The sequence below is a fragment of the Mustelus asterias genome, chromosome 1 (genome assembly GCF_964213995.1).
Source record: "Mustelus asterias chromosome 1, sMusAst1.hap1.1, whole genome shotgun sequence".
NCBI lineage: Eukaryota > Metazoa > Chordata > Chondrichthyes > Carcharhiniformes > Triakidae > Mustelus > Mustelus asterias.
The window spans coordinates 114,492,630-114,515,567 of NC_135801.1; the positions used below are offsets into that span (position 1 = coordinate 114,492,630).

Sequence of the window (22,938 nt, forward strand, 5' to 3'; positions counted from 1 at the left end):
ATTTGACAGTCCACAAATATGAAATTTGCTTTTCAGGATAATTGGGGCTATTTAACAATTATGAACTTGAACACTTAAAAACCCAGTTACACCTCCTTCAACAAACTGTCACACGCCCAAGAGTTTTTACAGCAAGGCTAAGAGTACAAGAGTTAATTTTCATCAGTTCAGTGATTTCTACTTGTTTGCAATCCGGCGAGGGTGGGTTACCCGACAGTGAAGTACAGAATCACTGACAGCAACATCTGGATTTCCCCGTCTAACTGCACATGTGGACTCGCTGCTGCCAGCTTCAGAAGACTCTCACCAAATTTCCAATACTTACACTGATTATGCTGCACACCATTTACAGCCACTCCGTACGTGGATCTCATTAGAAAAATAACCTCTCCGAGAGTGGTAGATTAGCTGGGAGAATGGAAGGAAAGCAAGAGCTGGAAGGGACAAAGGAAAAAACAGCAGTGGCAGAAGTGGCTGTCTAATGGTTTCAGTTTTAGAAACAATGAAAATTGATCCCTTTGTACTAGAACTAAGAGTGGAGGGCGATTTGGAATGGGTTTAAGAAAGCAGCTTGGTATGTAAAAAAAGAAATCTGTGGTGTTCTTACCTTCCAAGATCCTGGATTTGGCTGAGGAGGCATGGTCATAGAATCCCTACAGTGCAGAAGGAGGCCATTCAGTCCATCGAGTCTGCACCTCCCACAATCCCACCCAGGCTCTTTTCCCATAACCCCACATATTTACCCTTTAATCCCCTGACACTAAGGTTAATTTCGCATAGCCAATCAACCTAACCTGCACATCTTTGGACTGTGGGAGGAACCCGGAGCACCCGGCAGAAACCCAAGGCCAGAACTGAACCCGGATTCCTGGCGCTGTGAGGCAGCAGTGCTGTGAGCCACCGTGCCATCCTTATATAGGATAGGATTATACAGCTTTTGGTGCAGTGAATCTGAGATTCACTGCTGTGAGGCAGCAGTGCTACCACTGTGCCACCGATGGTAATGCTCAGCATGGTCATGCCAGATCTAGTTGTGAATGAGAAGTCCAGTTGTGCACTTGAGTTTGCTGCCCTCTAGCTTAAGGAAACAAAAATAGAGATTGCAGAAACTCCAAATTTGAATCCCATCCCAGGACTTGATGGCCAAGGAGGGTATGTATCCGTCCAACAAACATCAATAGCAAGTGGTAAGAGCAGGAGAGATTTCTAGTCAGCCATGTGATGAAAATAACTTTGAAGCCCTTTTCATCTTTATTCATAGTTCTAGGGCACAATATGCATGTAAAAGCACAGGTTATCACACGACTCTGTGAGTGAACCGTAATACACCACCACAAGGATTGCAAGATGGAACTTTTGGTTGGTCATGGGCTTCAAAGGGAGATGTTAAAGAGAATCAACAACAGCAGAGCTGAATGAGCCACGGGACAAAGAATTGGAAAATATTGAGAAAGCGTGGGAAGGAGGAGTTTGCTACAATAGTTTGGTGATGGTTTTGAATATCTACTGACTAATTATCCTAATCTCAGATTCACTACACCAAAAGCTGTATAATCTTATCCTGTATAAGGGTGGCATGGTGGCAAAGGGCGGCATGGTGGCTCACTGCACTGCTGCCTCACAGTGCTCGGGACCCGGGTTCGATTCCCGGCTTGGTTCGTTGTCTGTGTGGAATTTGCACATTCTCCCCGTGTCCACATGGGTTTCCTCCAGGTGCTCCGGTTTCCTCCCACAGTCCAAAGTCCAAGCAGGTTAAGTGGATTGGCCATGCTAAATTGCCCCTTAGTGTCAGGGGGACTAGATAGGGTAAATGCATGGGGTTATGGGGATAGGGCCTGGGTTGGATTGTGGTCGGTGCAGACTCGGTGGGCCGAACGGTCTCCTTCTGCACTGTAGGATTCTATGATCCTGAAATAGCTAGAAACAGTATTAGTTCCAATGAAATCACCTTTCAGTCTCCTTCCCATTACTTGTAAATGAGCTAAGTAGACTTTGTTGTATTTGGTGAATTTAATGAACGTGCCTGATACAATTTTAACTATCTTTAAAAGTATGAATAAAAATGGTGTTACTTCAGAACAGTATACCATAGATTTATGTCCTCAAGTTTCACAATGGTGTAGAAGCAAAATTACAACTTTTTTAGCACCGGTGGCATGCCTCATTTGCTTGGGAGATTATAATTTAAATTATCTAACTAAAAGCTGAATGGGTTTCAGTGAGAGAATGTATATGCTCCATTGACTTAGATTGAATCACTTATATACTTCTGTATTACTCATCTTTGAGATTAGTGTTGGCACAGTGATCAAGTCGAGTTCCATTCTACCAACATCAAAGGTTATCTCATTTTCAGAGGAAGAGAATTTAAACATCCTATTAAAACCAGATAGAAAATCCAAACTGGCAGTGCTGAAGTGGGGTGAATACAGTCTTTTTACTCAAGTAACTATTTTCGCTTTGGATCTCCCCCACCCTAATAGGGAACAAGATGTCCAATTGTGAAGCTCATAGCCTAATACAGTGACAACTCTAGGGATGCCACGACCCCTTTCACAACAAGTCCTCAGCATCAGAGAATTTCACACAGTTTCACATCAACACCATCACTAAATTGCTATTACAGATGGTTCTTATGTGCAGACATCTTTTGAGCAAGATCAGCATTCTTAGGACTGAAGGCCTCTCCCTGTAAGTTGACTGCTAGAGGAGCTTTGAGTGTCATTATGATCTTCTCATTTGCACTTACATTAGGTCCCCTGGTAACATAGACACAATGTCAGTTTCTACCTGCATGCGAAAGACACCCAGAAACAAATGGGGAAAAGGAACATTGTTCACATGCTACAAAAAAAATCCATAACTGAGCTGAAACAAAACCTTAACTGGAATGCAAGGGGAGAAGTTGTGAACTTGCAGGGTTTTAAAGAAGCTTGTGCCAGAAACCTCCTCGTTTTGCTTCCCCCCCTCCGCCCCCCGCTCATCATTCAGTTAAATAATTTTGGGAGAAGTGCCAAACGACCGCGTAAAATAATTGTATTGAAACTATTATCATGTACTCTTGAAAAGAATGTTTTTATTATTTTGTGTATGTGACTCTGGGTTATTTCACAGGTGAGGTCACAAGGCACTCAATGGGTCAGATTTTGATATTTTAATGAAAAATAACAGGAAGTACATTCCTTTGTCAAGAACAGTGCTTCAGGAATACACTGCACCAATAATGCAACTATTCAAATATTGTAACAGCAGACTCTTTTCTGATCATTGTATACATTACAGAGCAGAAAGGGAGTTAAATTTGATTGATTGATATTCACATCTCATGAATTCCATATTCTTTACGAAATATTTAAAAATCTTGTAGTCACTCTCTTTATTGGACTTTCTAGTACTCTCCAGACAAACATATTTTATCACTGAACAAAATCCTGTGCCAGACTGAATTTGTCTATAAAGTAGACACTGTAAAGGAGACACAATGTATCCAGGACAGTGGTAAGCTGACTGCAAGTTATTGAAACATCTGGTGCGCAGTATTTTATCAGAGTCTATCATATGACTACCAACTGAATGATTGTGGTCACTCAAGCCAATCAACCCCCCCCCTCCCCCCCCCCAGAGTCTAGACACAACAACAACACAGCAATATTTAAAGATAAAAATAAAAATCAATTCATTAAAAAAGATCAAAAGAAATATCTGAATCATTTTCAAAATCTTTGAACACATTTTATTTCAAATAATTTGGCACTAATATTGCCAGTTTTGTTTCAAAACTGTTGGTTGCAACACGATTTAAACAACATATCTCACTGATTGGATAAATATGAAACATTTATTGCATGAAAGAAAAATACAGAATCCACAATGGGGGGGGGGGGGGGCATAAACTCTGCTTATGACTTTTTTGCAGCTTCTATGGATCGTTGGTTCCTAAATAGAAGAGAGCTGTTCATAAACCCAAACTTGTTACCACAAAAAAGTTGTCGCATTTTGACATTCATAGGACATTTACCTGGATAATGCAACATTTAATAAAGACACACAATAGAAAGCTGTGCATCGCATGCAAACACAATTAACTTGTTGGAAAACATTTTATCAACACCCTTAACCCACCACCCAGGAGATGAGAGGTATAAATTCTCAACTCCAAACAACCAATAAATTTATTGCCACTACATCATTCAAAGCCTTTTAAAGTGTCAGCATGCTGCTGAGTTTTTATCATTAGCAAAGTCTGAAACAGCCCGAGGTGTAGGAAGGGAGCTGTTTATAAAACCAAACTAGCCAACCTCAAGGACTGAACATCTTGTCTGGAAAGATAAACCAGTCTGTCTCAGGGCATGTCCTCCTAATTCCCTCTATTTTTTAGTAGCACTTGGCATCCAAATATTAATTTTAAAATTACAAAAAAACTGAAACAACATAACCCTAAGACCCTAGGTCCCAGAAAGTTCAGTTTTCAAACAAATGAAGGCAAGAGATGAATTTAGTTCTTCGAAACCAAGAAAGGCCCATTAGTGTCTGCTGCGCCCATAATGTAGTTCAGTCAGAAAAAGGAAGGACTCCTGCTTATAAGATCAATTCTTCACACTATAAGTTGCTGGTCTGGACTCTGGAAAAAGTTGGCACAGAGTAAAAGCTAGGCTATTACTCAACGAAAGGAAGTGGGCGTGAAGATGTCGACCCAAGCTTGTGCCACACACTTCCCTGAGCCGAGTACAGCACCCGTTTTGTTTCCAGCTTTCCTCATTAGAAAAATTAGTATTGAGATGGAGGCAGATTTCTTTTAAATAAATTAATCAGTTTTCCTCCAAACCCAATTTAATAAATTAAACTAATACACTTAAGATATGGAAAATATTGTGGGTAACATAATTTTACTCTAAGGTTTCAAATTATTTGACATTTATTTAAGTATTTCTGCAAATCCTTCAAACAATTTACTTTCAAAAATATTTTCTCAAGTTTTGAACTATATCTCACTAAGTAAGCAATCTTAGCTGTAAAAATGCATTGCTGATTTTTAAAATATAAAGAAAGAGCTTTTATAACATTAACGTGTTGCAAAATTCTTAGATGTTATAATGAAATGCAAACATCCATAGATTTTAAAATGGATCCCCTGGTTACACTTTTGCCTTTCTAACTCAAAAATGTTGTTTTAAATTAAGATTAGCACCTCAGCCCACTCTCCTGGGTTCCATTTGAACCACAATGTCTTTGCCTGCTTATCAGAGCAGAAAACTCATCACTCAATCTCAGCTTACTTATTATATTCTATGCTCTCCGTTACGATCCGTGGAGTGCATTAACAAGAAGCATCTAAACAATCAGCAACCCACCAACAGAACTACGCCACCAGATTTCATGTTTTTTAACAAAAGAAACTTAATTGCATTTATAAATGAAATCAAACAAGCAAGCACCACTAATTAAACAATACAGCTTATAGAGACTTATGCTATCAACTCCATTCTATTTTTTAGTTCCCCCTAAGAGTTCCCTCATCATACAAAAATCTTGAAGGTTCATTCACTTTTCTTGGGACTAACCCAAGAGATGTGCCACAGCCCAGCAGAATTTACTTTAATTTTCTCAAATATGCCAGCTGTTCCTCCAACATAAGGTCCTATTGTAGTCCTTACATGAAATTTTTGGCTGTGCGACCTTCCACATTTTCCTTTATCGTCCGCATGACTATGAATACTTCAGTTCCTTGTTCCGAATGCCAGCAGATCCAACTGCCTTCCCACAGCTTTGCAAGCCAACTCTCCTGACTCCATTGTGCCACTCAGCTCAGAGGATCACTGTAGATTTCTTCCATTAACTGCAAGGGAGATTCAGTCATCCAGTTGCTTTTCCCCTCAAAATCCACACTGATATTGAGTGCTACCGCATTCCATGCAGTGAATGAGGGAGTTTTCTGCTTGAAGTGCAGGCCTGACTGTAATCTGCCGTTGGTTCTCTTAATCCAATGAGAGGCAATCTTCACCGAAGCAAAGCTACTATTACCTCTGTTTCCAAACTGAACAGCCTGCTTTTAACAGTAAACACACAAATAAATAAAGCAAAAGATCCATCAACCCTAGGCTCTACCTTGAATCACTATCTCCATGGTAACATAACATGTTTTGGGATGGTTCGAGCAGAAATGCAAACAAATTATATTATATCCAAGGTTACTCTTCAATTTTGCAATCCATATTAACTATTTCCATGTCCAATGGTGTTTAAATAAGATCATAAGAAATAGGAACATCTGACTACCCAGAGGATGGCAAATGGATCATTTATTATTCAAGTGCTCACATCTCTCCCTCTGACCTTATAAGATAAACGTAGGGTAGCTTTTAACTGTCATTAATTCCCAGTTTGTTTGAATTGCATTCACTTCAGGATTATTACCAGATCTCAATCATGATTTGCCATTTATCTTACTTTTAACACTAACTTCCAAAACTAAACGTTATATGTTCAAACATATGAATTTTCAACTTCTAGAATGTGTTTCCACAGTTGAGTAAATATAGTCCTGTGTTGTAGCTTCACCAGGTTGGCATACTTACTGTGCTCGTTATTCTCAGTGGTCTTCCAAATCAGATTCAACATGGCAGTGCACTGATAGAACATAGAAAAACTACAGCACAAACAGGCCCTTCGGCACACAAGTTGCACCGAACAATTTCCTTACCTTCTAGGGTCATCTATAACCCTCTATCTTACTAACCTCCATGAACCTATCCAAAAGTCTCTGAAAAGACTCAATCGAATCCGCTTCCACCACCACTACCGGCAACCGATTCCACGCACCCACCACCCTCTGAGTGAAAAACTTACCCCTAACATCTCCTCTGTACCTACTCCCCACACCCTAAACCTGTGGCCTCTCGTGGCAACCATTTCAGCCCTGGGTAAAAGCCTCTGAGAATCCACTCTATCAATACCTCTCAACATCTTATACACCTCTATCAGGTCACCTCTCATCCTTCGCCTCTCCAAGGAGAATAGACCTAGCTCTCTCAACCCATCCTCATAAGGCATACCACTTAATCCCGGCAACATCCTCGTAAATCTCCTCTGCACCCGTTCTATGGCTTCCACATCCTTTCTGTAATGAAGCGACCAGAACTGGGCACAGTACTCCAGGTGGGGTCTGACCAGGGTCCTATACAGCTGCAGCATTATCTCCCGATTTCTAAACTCAATTCCTCTATTGATGAAGACCAGTATTCCATACGCCTTCTTAACCACAGCCTCTACCTGCGACACCACTTTGAGCGCCCCATGAACCCGGGCCCCAAGATCCCTCTGTTCTTCCACACTTACCCTTAATATTATATTCTTCCATTCTATTCGACCTGCCAAAATGAACCACCACACACTTATCTGGGTTGAAGTCCATCTGCCACTTCTCCGCCCAGTCTTGCATCTTATCTATATCTCGTTGCAACTGCTGACATCCCTCTACACCATCCACAACACCTCCAACCTTTGTGTCATCAGCAAACTTGCCAACCCATCCTTCCACTTCCTCATCCAGGTCATTTATAAAAATCACAAAGAGCAAGGGTCCCAGAACAGATCCCTGGGGCACCCCACTGGTGACCGACCTCCACTCTGAAAAAGACCCATCTGCAACCACTCTTTGCCTTCTGTGGGCAAGCCAGTTTTAAATCCACAAAGCAACATCCCCTTGTATCCCATCCCCCTTCACTTTCTCCACAAGTCTTGCATGGGGCACCTTATCAAACGCCTTACTGAAATCCATATAAACCACATCTACCGCTCTTCCCCCATCTAAGTGTCTCGTCACATCTTCAAAAAACTCAATCAGACTCGTAAGGCATGATCTGCCTCGGACAAAGCCGTGCTGGCTACTTCTGATCATACTATTCCTTTCCAAATGTTCATAAATCCTGCCTCTCAGGATCTTCTCCATCAGCTTACCTACCACTGAGGTTAGACTCACCGGTCTATAATTTCCTGGGCTATCTCTTCTCCCTTTCTTGAACAACGGAACCACATCCGCCATCCTCCAATCCTCCGGAACCTCTCCCGTCTCCATTGACGACGCAAAGAACATCGCCAGAGGCTCAGCAATCTCTTCCCTTGCCTCCCACAGTAACCTGGGGTACATCCCATCTGGTCCCGGCGATTTATCTAACTTGATGCTTTTTAACAGCTCCAACACATCCTCTTTCCTAATGCCCACATGCTCAATCTTCTCAGTCCACTGCAAGTCTGCACTGCGACTACCAAGATCCTTTTCCACTGTGAATACTGAAGCAAAGTATTCATTGAGTACCTCTGCTATTTCAACCGGTTCAATACAGACTTTCCCACCGTCACATTTGATAGGTCCTACTCCTTCACATCTTATCCTCTTGCTCTTCACATACTTGTAGAATGCTTTGGGGTTTTCCTTTATCCTGTCTGCCAAGGCCTTCTCATGTCCCCTCCTGGCTCTAATTTCCCTCTTTAGTTCCTTCCTACTAGTCGTATACTCTTCTAGATTTCTAACATTACCTAGCTCCCTGAACCTTCTGTAGGCTTTTCTTTTCTTCCTGACTAAATCCATTACAGCTTTCATGAACCACGGTTCCTGTAACCTACCATAACTCCCCTGTCACACCGGAGAATTGCCGTGCAGAGCTCCGGACAAATTTTCCTTGAAAATTTTCCACATTTCTTCCGTACATTTCCCTGAGAAAACCTCCTTCCAATTTATGCCTCTAATTTCCTGCCTAATAGCATCATAGCTGCCCTTACTCCAGATAAACACTTTCCTAGCTTGACTGATCCTATCTCTCTCCAATGCTAGTGTAAAGGAGATAGAATTATGATCACTATCCCCAAAATGCTCTCCCACTGATAGATCTGACACCTGCCCAGGTTCATTCCCTAACATCAAATCAAGCACAGCCTCTCCTCTTGTAGGCTTATCCACATACTGTGCCAGGAAGCTCTCCTGAACACACCTAACAAACTCCTCTCCATCTAAACCCCTTACCCTAGGGATATTCCAATCGATATTTGGGAAATTAAAATCTCCCATCACGACCACTCTGTTATTATCACATCTCTCCAGAATCTGCTTCCCAATCTGCTCCTCCACATCCCTGCTACTATTGGGCAGCCTATAGAAAACACCCAGTAAAGTTACCGACCCCTTCCTGTTCCTAACCTCCACCCACAGAGATTCCATAGACAATCCCTCTGTGGCATCCATCTTTTCTACAGCTGTGACACTATCCCTGATCAACAGTGCCACTCCCCCACCTCTTTTGCCTCCTTCCCTGTCCCTCCTGAAACCCGGCACTTGAAATACCCAGTCCTGACCCTGAGATAACCAAGTCTCTGTAATGGCCACCACATCACACTTCCAAGCAGCGATCCACGCTCTAAGCTCATCCATTTTGTTCACTATACTCCTTGCGTTAAAATAAACACACCACAACCCTTCAGTCTGAGAGCTCCCCTTCCCCTTCCCCTTCACCTGCCTATCCTCCCTCTCACACTGACGACCAGCCCCTCTTATTTTTACTCTAACCTCCTCTCTCCCAGTCACCACATTTTGATTCCCACCCCCCAACCATTCTAGTTTAAACCGTCCCCAGTAACCTTAGCAAACCTTCCCGCCAGAATATTGGTCCCCCTGGGATTTAAGTGAAACCCGTCCTTTTTGTACAGGTCGCACCTGCCCCTAAAGAGGTCCCAATGATCCAGGAACCTGAATCCCTGCCCCCAGCTCCAATCCCTCAGCCACTCATTCATCCTCCACCTTATTCCGTTCCTTCCCTCACTGTCTCGTGGCACAGGTAGCAATCCTGAGATTACTACCTTAGCGTTCCTTTTACTTAACTCCCTATATTCTCTTTTCATAACCCCTTCCCCTTTCCTGCCTACGTTGGCAGTTCCAGTATGCACCACGACCTCTGGCTCCTCTCCCTCCCACTTAAGGATTTCTTGGACCCTGTCGGAAACATCCCTGATCCCGGCTCCAGGGAGGCAAACCGCCATCCGCGTTTCTCGACTTCTTCCACAGAAACGCCTGTCTGACCCCCTCACTGTGGAGTCCTCAATCCCACTGCCTTCCTACTCCTTTCCTTACCTTTTTTTGCTGCAGGGCTGGACCCCGCACAGGAGGCACGACCACTGCTGCTTCCCCCAAGTGGGCTGTCCCCCCCATCAGTACTCAAACAAGAGTACTTATTCTTAAGGGGCACAACCACTGGGGTACTCTGAACCACCTGACTCTTCCCTTTCCTAACTGTGACCCACTCACCTGATCCTTGTGGCCCCTGTGTTACCACCTGTATATAACTCCTATCTATCACCTCCTCGTTTTCCCTGACCAGACGAATGTCCTCGAGCTGCAGCTCCAGTTCCCTAACTCGGTCCCTTAGGAGCCGCAGCTCAATACACCTAGCGCAGATATGCACCTCTGGGAGGCTAGGAGACTCCACAACCTCCCACATCCAGCACTGAGCACAGCAAGCTGGCTTCACATTCATATTTTTTGGGGGGGGGTGCGATGCCATGACATTTCATTGGGTCCTGAGTTAATATTGAGGATTCAAAAGGCCATTCCCTCTTGTTTATATGTGCCATTGTGCTGCCATTTCCGGTAGGCCTGTCCTGCCAATGGGACTGGGAATGTCTGGATCATTGGCTGAAAGGCATGATTCCTCAAATATGACTATGACAGGATGTTAGTGAGGTGGAGTTTGGAGGGTCAGCTCAGCAGTATGCGTCCTTGTTGTTTCCAGTGCCTTCATTTTCATTCTAATTTAACTTTCCTGTTGCAGCTTGAGAAATGGAGTAACTTGTTAAGCCTTTTAGAGGGCAAGCAATAGCAAATGACACTGCTGTGGATTTGGAGTCACAAAGTCCAGACCAGGTAAGGACGGCAGCTTTCCTTCTCTAAAGTACAGCAATGAACCAGATGGGTTCTGCCATGGACACTCAGCCCCTTACCTCATTACAGCCTTGGTTCAATCATGGACAAAAGGATTGAACTCCAGATGTGAGGTGGAAGTGACTATCCCTGACATCAAGGCAGCATTTCACTGAGTGTGGCATCAAGGAGCCCTAGCAAAATTGGAGTCAATGGGAATCGGGGTGAGGATGAACTCTCCTCTGGTTGGAGTCATACCAAGTACTAAAGGAGATTGGTGAAGATCATCCCAGTCCCAGGCCATAACTGCAGAGGTTCCTCAAAGCAATGTCCTAGACCCAGCCATCTTCAGCTGCTTCATCAGTGACCTGCCTTCCATCAGAAGGTCAGAAGTGGAGGTGTTTGCCAATGATTGCACAATGTTCAGCACCATTCATGACTCCTCAAACACTGAAGCAGTCCATGTCCAAATGCAGCAACACTTGGACAATATCCAGGTTTGGGCTGACAAATGGCAAGTAACATTCACGCCACAAAAGTGCCAGGCAATGACCATCGCCAACGTGATCAGAGAATATAACCATCGCTCCATGACATTACAATCACCGGATACCCAACTATCAACATCCTGAGATGTTATTACTAATTATTACCAATGATCATAAACTAAACTGGACTAATCGTATAAATACTTTAGCTACCAGAGCAGGTCAAAAGCTAGGAAGCGGTGGTGAGTAACTCACCTTCTGACTTCCCCAAGCCTGTCCACTCAGCCCCTTACTTCATTATAGCCTTGGTTCAAACATGGACAAAAGGATTGAACTCCAGATGTGAGGATGGACTCTCCTCTGGTTGGGGTCATACCAAGTACTAAAGGAGATTGTTGAAGATCAACCTAAGGCACATATCAGGTGTGTGATGGAATACTCTCCGCTTGATTGCAGCTCCAATATTCTCAAGAAGCTTAACTACCCAGGAAAACGCAGCTCACTTGATTGATACAAACATTCACTCCCTCCTTCACCAACAAGCTTTGGCAGCAATGTACGAGATGTACTACAGGAATTCACAAAGCCTCCTTAGACAATACGTTCCAAAGCCATGACCATTACCAACTAGAAGAACAAGAGCAACAGACTCATGAGAACACCACCATCTGGAAGTTCTCCTCCAAGCCATTCACCATCCTGGCTTAGAAATATATCGCCGTTCCTTCACTGCCGCTGGGTCCAAATCCTGGAATTCCCCTCCCTAACAGCACTATAGCTGTACCTACACCACATGGACGGCAACCGTTTAAGAAGGCAGCTCATCACCACCTTCTCAAGAGCAATCACAGATGAGCAACAACCAGCAACACCCACAACCCATGATTGAAAAAAAATGTGTTTTTAATGACAAGCAACAATGGTTTCATGGACACCATTATTGTGACTTGGTGACAGATGTATTCATTCATTTAAATTCCACCAGCTGTTGTGGTGGCATTTTAATTCACAGCTCCAGAGCACTAGCTGAAGCCTCTGGATTAAATGTCTAGTATCATCACAATGCTACCATTGCCATAAATTAAACATTTTTATTTTTGTTTATTGATTTATTAGTCTCAAGTAGGCTTACATTAACATTGCAATTACTGTGAAATCCCCTAGTCACCACACTCCAGTGCCTGTTTGGATACAGAGGGAGTATTTAGCATGGCCAATGCATCTAACCAGCACCTGGAGGAAACTGGAGCACCTGGAGGAAACCCATGGGGACAACGCGCAGACCCCGCAGACAGTGACCAAAGCCAGGAATCGAACCTGGGTCCCTGGCGCTGTGAGGCAGCAGTGGTAACACTGTGCCACCCTTTCAACCAAAACAGCACTCAATCTTCTAAAATCTAGGGAATACAACTCTGATTTGGGTAATCTTGCCTCATAAATTAACCTTTGGAGTCCAGAACTCTACAACCAGGGTCCAATTATCTAAGTTAGTTATTAGTGTGAGAGGAATGGGGTTGATGTGGTGTACCTGGACTTCCAAAAGGCTTTTAATTATGTTTCACATAACAGGTTAAGCAGTAAAGTCAAACCCCATGGAATAAAAGGAATAGCGGCATCATGGATACAAAGTTGGCTGAGTAACAGTTGTGGTGAACAGCTATTTTTCAAACTGGAGGAAGATATAAAGGGCCCGATTCTCCCATCGCAACCCGCAACCTTTCTGGCAGGTTCGATCTGGAGAATCGCGTGTCGGCCATTTCGCAGGATTAGCGCCGGGAACGCATGCGCGTCTCCCAGAGCCGGAGAACAGTCACAGTTGAGACCGCGCTGGAAACCGGCGGGAAGAGAGGTAAGTAATTTGAATTTTTTTAAATGTATTTTAAATATATTTTACATGCGATTATCAGGCCCGGCACAGAACTTGCCGGGCCCAATAGCATCTCCCACCCCACCAGGAATACTTTATTCCAGTGGGGTTTAGAGTAGCTCTCCACGTTCAGGGAACTAGCGGGAGACCCCGCCGGAATGAAGGGGGGGGGGTAATCGGGCGGTGGAGGGGTGGTGCCCCCTGGGCATGGGCATCCTGGCAGTGCCAGCCTGTGCCCCCAGCACTGCCGAAGGGGCAAAGTGCCCATGCCCAGAAGTCACCTTGGCACTGCCCATCAGGCAGTGCCACGGGAGCGGTGCCTATTGTGGGCAAGGTCTAGGGGCGATTGGAGTCCTGCTGCCACTCTGCCGACATGATCGGTCTGGGTTGGAAGGAGGGCAGCGATTGAGGCGGGGGGGGGGGGGCTCTGCGCTTCGGGGCGCTCTGGGGTGGGGTGGGTCAGGGCTGGCCTGGGAATTGTCGTGGGGGCTGCGATCGGGCCATGGGGGAAGGCTGGAGGGGCAGCAGCGTAGGGGTGCCAGGCTAGCCAGCGATCGAGCTGGCCAGCAAATGGGGAGACTGACAGATCAGGGCCACTGCGCATGCGCAGAGTTCCGGAGCTGTCAGACTCCGGCGCAAATAGGCCCCACCTTCCTGAGTTTTTAATGAGATTCCCGATTATGACCTCTGCATTGCACAGAGTGGGGGGGATTCAGGTCTGAAGCTGCACTGAAAAAACAGTCGTGATCTAGAACAGTTTTCCCACCAATTCAGCACTTTTGAGAGAATCGCCCCCCCCCCCCATATTGTGGTTGCCCAAATGGTCAGCACTCAGATAATTGCTTTTCTTGACCTATACTAATGGCCTAGACAGTAACTATTCAAGTCTAATTTTCTTCTTGCATAGTCTTGTTTATCGCACAGAATATAAATTCTTATTAGTCTTTCACATGATTCATCTTTTACATTTGTTGTTTGCTCTGGGATAGTTTTAGTGACTATCAAAAATGGTTCTGGATATCAAAATTGCACAAAGATGAGTGGGAAAGCAAATTGAATCTGCAGAGATTTGGATAGGCTAAGTGAGTGGGCAAGGATCTGGCAGATGGAGTAGAACGTTGACAAGTGTGAGGTTATCCACTTTGGAAGGAATAATAGTAAAATGGACTATTATTTAAACGGTGAAAAATTACAACATGCTACTGTGCAGAGGGACCTGGGGGTCCTTGTGCATGAATCACAAAAACTCAGTTTGCAGGTGCAGCAGGTAATCAAGAAGGCAAGTGGAATGTTGGCCTTTATCGCGAAGGGGATGGAGTATAAAAGCAGGGAGGTCATGCTGCAACTGTACAGGGTACTGGTGAGGCCGCACCTAGAGTACTGTGTACAATTTTGGTCCCCTTATTTAAGAAAGGATATATTAGCTTTGGAGGGGGTACAGAGATGGTTCACCAGGTTGATTCTGGAGATGAGGGGGTTAGCTTTTGAGGAGAGATTGAGTAGACTGGGCCTGTACTCATTGGAGTTTAGAAGGTCGAGGGGAGATCTTATCGAGACATATAAGATAATGAAGGGGCTAGATAGGGTAGAAGCAACGAGGTTATTTCCACTTACAATGGAAACAAGAACTAGAGGGCATAGCCTCAAAATACGGGGGAGTCAATTTAGAACAGGGTTGAGGGGGAACTTCTTCTCCCAGAGGGTAGTGAATCTTTGGAATTCTCTGCCCAATGAAGCAGTAGAGGCTACTCATTAAATGTGTTTAAGTCACAGATAGATAGGTTTTTAACCATTAAGGGAATTAAGGGTTATGGGGAGCGGGCGGGTAAATGGAACTGAACCCACTATCAGATCAGCCATGATCTTATTGAATGGCGGAGCAGGCTTGAGGGGCTAGATGGCCTACTCCTGCTCCTATTTCTTATGTTCTTGTCTGTCTATTGAATTGAGCAACCGACCCTTTACTGCATTTTTTCTTTGCCGCCACTTCCTGGTATATGATGTTAATAGCTCATTTTCAACCAAACTAAAAACAATGCATTAATATTTTCACAAGCTTTAAATTCAGGTTAAAACATTTCAAAAGCCTTTAGTGTGCTATTCTCTAACTCTCTCATACACATTTTATTAGACGACACAAAATAAAAAAATGCAATATCAGAGACAATAGTAAATGCTGACTTGATGACTTAAGATTGTCATACTCTACAGTTTTGTTTGGCAAGGAAGCAGTTATCAAATATCACTGCTGACCAGAACATATTCAATGTAAAGACTTTTTGACATTGATGGAGAACCATGAAAGATATTTCTGCAGCGTAACATTCCAGATATGATGAATCAAGATGGTGCCGAAATGGATTTCTTGCAAGCTGTCTCCAGCATACCCACTAATTATATATTTTCCTCTCGTTCTATGCTTTAAAACTGTATTCTAACTCTTATAAACTCTCTAATGATATTCTGCACCCACTTCATTCCTTCCCTCCCAAGTACTCTAAGAACGGTATGCTTTGTCTGTATAGCACGCAAGAAACAATCCTTTTCACTGCATACCAATACATGTGACAATAATAAATCAAATCAAATCAGTTGCCATTTGTTTTAAAAGGCCTTACTTTGGTTGGGATAAGCATCCTGGAGCTATCATATTCTGGGTCTCTTCATTGTTTCGGACAGCTGTTAAATCCACCATATTAACCTTCACATCATTGGTGAGCCCTGGAAACCTGGGCAGAACGCCAAGAATTTTCTCGACTAGATTGTCACCATGATGAGCAACAGAACCTGCAGAAAAATAACATTGTTTAGTTATGTTTACATTTAATTCTGCTTTTTCAAGGGAGAGCATATGTAGGGGAGTATTAGGAGAATTTTTTGATCTTCCTTATGTCCCAATTCTCTGTCAAATATTGCAGAAATTAAAAGTTAATTTTTAAAAATTAAAAATTTACTCAAGATTAAAGGAATTGATTGGCCAAAAAAGTGGACAAGAATCTCAAAAGTGTATTTAAAAGGCACTGTGTGCCCCAAGCTCCTTAATTCCTTCCCTAAGCCTCTCCACTTTTCTCCTTTAGGACACTCCTTTTAACCTAACTTTACGATCAAGCTTTTGGTCATTCGCCCTAATCTGCTTATACATGGTTCGGTGTCATATTTTGTTTTGTAATATCGCTGTGAAGCACCGGAGGACCAATGATCCCTTTAAAAGCTGTTTGCTGAGCAACCCTTTAATACTGTATATTGCCATTCACATGTTATTTATCCCAGAACATGTCAGTTCACAAAACAGCTGCAGACCTGTACAACTTAACAAAAGCATTGTTTGGGGCATTTTGTTAAAAAGGTGCTATACAAATACAAGTTGTTCCTGTATTTCGGCACTTTTACTTTTCCCTCCCCAAAAGTCAGCAATGATAGAAACATGTAAAACAGAAGCAGGAGTAGGCCATTCAGCCCTTCGAGACTGCTCTGCAATTCAATTTGATCATGGCTGATCATCAAATTCAATATCCTGACCCTGCCTTCCCCCATATATGTCTCACACAAGGTGACAAAAGGAGTTTTGCCTCTAATCAAAGATGATGGTACACAACCATTTGGGCATCTGGATATCTTCTAACAAAAGTAGGTGTACAGGAGCAAGTAATGCTAAAACATACACCATGACTACTGTGACTTAACAAGAAAAAGAATCAACTTCCAAAAGCTCTCATGCTAAAAATAAATAACAACAGGAGCCAAGTACATTGGGATATGATAATATTGAACTTGGGAGATAACGCAGAATAATGGAAAAAAGACAACTCAGGAGTAATAACTTCCCCTAACAAAATTTCCTTTCCTACATAATTACTACAGTCATTGATACTCCTAACTACAGTGTTTTGTGGATATGCAATTAAAAGTTGATGATAACCAGTAACAGTAAGCATTAATTCAGGGTTGCAAATAATGTATTGCAACACAATCTGAAATGTGATGGAATAATAAAAAACCACATTGTGGATGAATGAATGGATATTGTACCTGAGAGATCAAGTGTACGATCTATAAAGATAATAGATGCTTTATGCTGAGCAGTTTTTCTTCTGTGTTTTGCCTGTGGATAATTAGCAAGCTCTCCTGCAATTATTCTACCAGTAGGTCCAACTGCAAAACATTCCTCCTTGAGCTGCAGAACTTCAAACATAGCGTTCAAGGATGAAACCAGTGACCTGATCTGTATTTGAAGTTCAAAGGGCAAAGACTGGAAGTCAACGTCGTTCAGGCTCCCGAACTTCTTCTTGTCAGGCCTGGAGCTGTTAAGTAGTTTCAGATCCTGAGGCACAAACGAAAACAACGACGAATAGGCTGGAGTGACAAAAAGGTGAGGAGCGAGGGGCGCGATTAATATGGGCAGGTGGATAACCTCGGCGGTATAATTCATGTTGCCCATCCACTGGCACAGCAGCTCCCCGAATTGCTCGAAGACCAGCTCTTGCTCCAGTTCGGTCATCACATTATTGGCAAACAGGTGGGCAGAGTGGCTGACAGCGGTGATCACCACACAATACTGGAAGGAGCTGAGGCTCACAATGTCGCGGATCACGTCGGCTGTACGCCCCTTCAGCAAAGTGCTCACCACAAATACCGCTTTGACCTGCTCCGGGGCCCCCGCTTCGAAGCTGCTGAACTCCTTGACGTTGAGGGCCCCGGCCTGGAGCAGCCTGTCCATCCCACCGGCCCAGTGCAAGCTCCCGGCGCACGGCGCGTCCATGAACACCACGGCCCTCTTCACCTTGGCGCACAGCTTCTGCCAGGTGTGGTGGGCGAGGCCAGTGAAGCCCAGGCCCGGCCCGGGGCCGGCTCCATCACTCATTCTGTCTCAGCAAAGCTGCCCTGCCGTCTCCCTGGTCACAACAACAGACCCGGTTCCACACGCCGGTCCCTTACAGATGACGTTGCACAGAATTGGACGCAAGCTGATGACGAACAGACGGTGGCAGGATACCCTTGGTGCGCATGCGTGCTCTCAGTGACATGCAGGTGAACTCCATGTTGCTTTCAGAGTAATTGGCGATTAACTCTCCAGATTTAAAACATTTGGTACTCGGTAAGGTCTCTGCAGACTTTCACTGGGGACTTTTCACAGGAGCTGTGCAATTGATAGTGGCATTTATTATGGTACTTGGTAGTTACTAATATTAAAATTCAGTAACCACTTGAATTCCCCCCACCCCAGAAAAAAACAACTGTTGAATTTATCCCTGGTGGTGCTCAGCTAGTTATTACTCCTGCGGCTGAAGGTGGGTCGAGATAATGTTTTGCCCCTGTTTGTAAAAGAAATATAACACCTCAAAAAACCAATAGACGGATTTCAACAAAACTTGTTGCACAGATAGGACGTGGCCTAAGGCAGGACTAATTAATTTTTGGTGAAAATGTGGATCCAAGTCTTGGAATTTTTTTTAGAGGATTACGAGATAGGGCGAAATCATTTTTCTTTTCAAGATTGTTGGTTGATTTTAGAATGTGGATTGTCTCAGCTGCTGTGGTGGAATTTATCACAGCTGCCAAATATAAGCAGAGTTTCCAGAACAGGTTGTTGGATGTGGATTGGCCTCAAATCTTCTCAGTGAGCTGGAAGGTCTTTAAAATATCAGCATTATACTTAGAGCATCAATCAGGCTGGGAAAAGCCTCAAGGAAGAATTGTGTAATTGGAATAATGTCGAGCCAACATGCTGTGATGGAGCTATCTGCTCTACTAAACGCCCTTTTCACTTGTTCTATTGTGTCATGTGTTACTGTTTAATACTGGGTGATATCACATTGTGTTACATTGGATATACTGCATAGAAACAGACAATTTAGTCTAACTGAGCAATGCTGGTGTTTATGCTCCACTCAAGTCTCCTCTCTCGCCATCTACCTCTCAGCATTGCCATCTCCTCTCATATGCCTTTCCAACTTCCCCTTAAATGCCTTTATATGATTAACTCCCTGTGAAATGAGTTCCACATTCTTGCTACACTGTGGATGAAGAAGTTCCCTCTGAACTTTCTATTTATAAAACATAAAAAATAGGAGGAAAAATAGGTCATTTGGCCCCTTCAACTGGCTCTGCTAATCAAAAGATCATGGTTAATCTGACTGTGACCTTAACTCCATTTTTCCATCTGTCCCCATAAATCCCTTGTCAATCAAACATATGTCAGCCTTGAATACATTCAATGACCCAGCCTCCATTGGGGAAAAGAATTTCAAACACCAATGATGCTCTGAGAGGAAATGCCTCATCTCCATTTTAAATGGGAGACCCTTATTTTGAAAGTGTGCTCTCAAGTTATCAATTCCCCTACAAGAGTAAAAACACACTCAGCATTTATCCTGTCAAGCTTCCTCAGAAACTTGTATCGTAGAATCCCTAGAGTGCAGAAGGAGACCATTCAGCCCATTGAGCCTGCACCAACAACAATCCCACCCAGGCCCTATCCCTGTAACCCCATATATTTGCTCTGCTCGTCCCCCTGACATTGAGGGACAATTTAGCATAGCCAGCCAACCAACCTAACCTGCACATCTTTAGAGTGTGGGAGGAAACTGGAGCACCCGGAGGAAGCCCATGGAGACACAGGAAGAATGTACTAACTCTACACAGACAGTGACCTGGCACTGTGAGACAGCAGTGCTAACCACTGCGACACCATGCTACCCCAACCACCAACATATGTTTTGATTAGATCAACTCTCATTTTTCTAAACGCCAATTAGTATAGGCCCAACCTGTTCAATATTTCCTCATAAGACAAATCCCTGATCTCAGGAATAGGTGTAGTGAACACAAGCCCCTCATCCTAGCAATCACCATATTGAACACAAACTCCTTATCCCAGGAATCAGCCTAGTGAATTCTTGGTGTTTATTTTATATTAATGACCTCTAGTTTTGCTCTTTTCAGAAGTGGAAATATTTTCTTTCAGTCTGCTTTATTGAGATCTTGCACAATTTTAATTAGATTTATTTAATACTGGGTGTTATCACATTGTATTACACTGGATATTCTGAACCCTGATGGGTTTAATCTTGCATTTCTGGTATCAATCTTGTAAATTCCTTTTTACAGCATCTCCATTTCCTTTTTACAATATGTTGCCCTTTAATGGTCTAAATCAGGTTCGAAACTTCTCTAACGTACAACTCAATATCTCTAGAAATAAATTATCTTGTTATGGGCCTATTGACCTACTTCAGCAAGGGTTTATTAAATTCATTTCACAGGATGTGGGTGTCGCTGCCTGTCCCTAAGTGCCCTCTCTTAGGGACAGGCATCTGCTGCCTGTCCCTAAGTGCCCTCTCCATTTCAGAGGGCATTTAAGATTTAACAACAGACATAGCTGTGGATCTGGTGTTTACAGGATTTGGACCCAAGTCCCCAGATCATGCTCTGGGTCTCTGGATTACTAGTCCAGTGACAATGCCACTGCCTCCCCATATATATTGACAGATTTGTACTCCAAGAGCTCTTTGTTCCTCTTCTCCATTAAGTTCTTGCTTTGCAAGAATTATGTGACCTACCTTTTTTATTACCAAGACATTTATATATGTTGACATTTATTTGCCAGTTATATCCCCATTCTGTAAATTTATTGCAATCTTGTGATTTGTTCCTGTCCTCTTCAGTGTTAACTATCCCTCCAGAGCGGAATGTGAATTGTACACATCTGAAATGTGACAGGCCACTTACTGTAAATTAAAAGTGTTGGTAGATCTAAAATATATTGGCAGTAGATCTCCTGTTATGTTTCCCATTGTGAGTTTCATTATATGAATGTTATTAACTGTGTGACAAGAAAAGTGAAATTATTATTTTATTGTCATGGGGATGTGAGCATTGCTGGCAAGGCCAGGATTTGTTGTTTCTTCCTCATTGCCCGTGAGAAGGAGGTGGTGTGCCACCTTCTTGAACCACTGCATTCCATCTGGTGTAGATACACCCACAGTACTGTTAGGAAGGGAGTTCCAGGTGCAGTCAAAGATATATAAGTATATAAGCTTTTTTAAACATTAAGACATTTTGCCTACCATATGATTGACCAATATCATGCATGAATTTCAGTGTTGGTGTGATGCCAGATAGATTTTTTATTTATTCATTCATGGGATTTGGGGGTCACTAACTAGGCCAGTATTTATCACCTATCCGTTGTTGCCCTTGAAGGTCATGGTGAGCTGTCTTCTTGATCCACTGCAGTCCATCTGGTGTAGGTACACCGACAGTGCTCATAGGGAGTTCCAGGATTTCAACTGAGTGACAGTGAAGGAATGGTGATATAATTTCACGTCAGGATGGTGTATGGCTTGGAGGGGAACTTGCAGATGGTGGTGTTTCCATGGATCTAGGCCCTTGTCTTTCTAGGTTGCAGTCATGGATTTGAAAGGTGATGTCAAAGGAGCCTTGCTGCTGTGCATCTTGTAGATGGTGTACACAGCTGCCACTGTGCAATGGTGGTGGAGGGAGTGAATGTTTAAGGTGGGGATGGGGTGGTAACCAAGCAAACTGTTTTGTCCTGGATGGTGTTGAGCTTCTTACGTGTTGTTGGAGCAATGCTCATCGAGGCAAGTGGAGTATTACATCATACTCCAGACTTGTGCTTTGTATATAGTGGAGAAGTTTAGGGGAGTCAGAAGGTGAGTGAATTGTTGCTGAATTTCTAATCTCTGACCTGCTTTGTAGCAGGTCAGCTTTGTAGCCACAGTATTTGTCCAGTTCAATTTCTGGTCAGTAGTAACCTCAGGATGTTGATGGTGGGAGATTCAGAGGTGGAAATGCTGTTGAAAGTCAAGGGGAGATGGTTGGATTCTCTCTTGTTGGAGATTGTCATTGCCTGGCACTCATGTGGCACAAATGTTACTTGCCACTTATCAGCCAAGCCTGAACGTTGTCCAGGTCTCGCTGCATATGGACATGGATTGCTTCAGTATGTGAGATGTTGCAAATGGTGCTGAACATTGTGTAATTATTAGTGAACTTTCCCACTTCTGACCATATGATGATAGGATGATTATTGATGAAGCAGTTGAAGATACTTGGGCCCAGCACACCACCCTGAGAAACTCCTACTGTGATATCCTGGGACTGAGATGATTGATTTCCAACAACCACAACCATCTTCCTTTGTGTTAGACATAACCCCAACCAGTGGAGAGCTTTCTCCAATTTCCATGGACTTCAGTTTTGCTGGGGCTCCTTGATCCCACACTCAGTCAAGTATTGTGATGTCAAGGACAATCACTCTCACCTTACCTCTGGAATTCAACTTTTTTTTGTCCATGTTTGAACCAAGGCTGTAATGAGGTCAGGAGCCAAGTGGCCCTGGCAGAACCAAAACTGAACATCAGTGAGCAGGTTATTGCTGAGTCAGTGCCACTTGATAGCACTATCAATTACCCTTCCATCACTTTGCTGGTAATAATGAGTTTGTAATGTGGCTCATTTATGCTTGCTAGAAGCGACATACTAGAAGCTCTATGCAAACAAAAGGAATATGTTCAAGCCTTGAATCTTTCTTGACTTATCCCAGAGTTTGGGGAGTGTTTAGTTGCCTGTGCTTTCTCCATTACAATGCCTCAGCCAAGAGTTAACTTGCCAACCAATCCAACCCATTTTTGTAATATAAATTGTTGTGTTCATTT

General features: G+C 43.4%; 2 protein-coding genes across 8 annotated transcripts in view; one reads left to right on the top strand and one right to left on the bottom strand.

The window, feature by feature from the left end:
- Positions 1-18,199, bottom strand: part of scfd2 (sec1 family domain containing 2) — a 278,578-nt gene extending 260,379 nt beyond the window's left edge. Inside the window, exons 1-2 of the mRNA XM_078217208.1 lie at positions 17,291-18,199; positions 15,880-16,048 (exon numbers count right to left, since the gene is read on the bottom strand). Of these exons, the coding sequence (XP_078073334.1) occupies positions 15,880-16,048; positions 17,291-18,122 (1,001 nt within the window). The 5' untranslated portion in view covers positions 18,123-18,199. The remainder of the gene's footprint in view (positions 1-15,879; positions 16,049-17,290) is intronic.
- A 24-nt stretch (positions 18,200-18,223) lies between these two features.
- fip1l1a (FIP1 like 1a (S. cerevisiae)) overlaps positions 18,224-22,938 on the top strand; it is a 75,516-nt gene continuing 70,801 nt past the window's right edge. For 2 of the 7 annotated variants that reach the window (XM_078217225.1, XM_078217234.1), the window contains exon 1: positions 18,278-18,356. The gene's annotated coding sequence lies outside the window, so the exon portion shown is untranslated. Of the gene's footprint in view, positions 18,550-22,938 lie in introns of all 7 variants that reach the window. The other 5 variants (XM_078217242.1, XM_078217219.1, XM_078217250.1 and 2 more) reach the window with 5 other exon arrangements.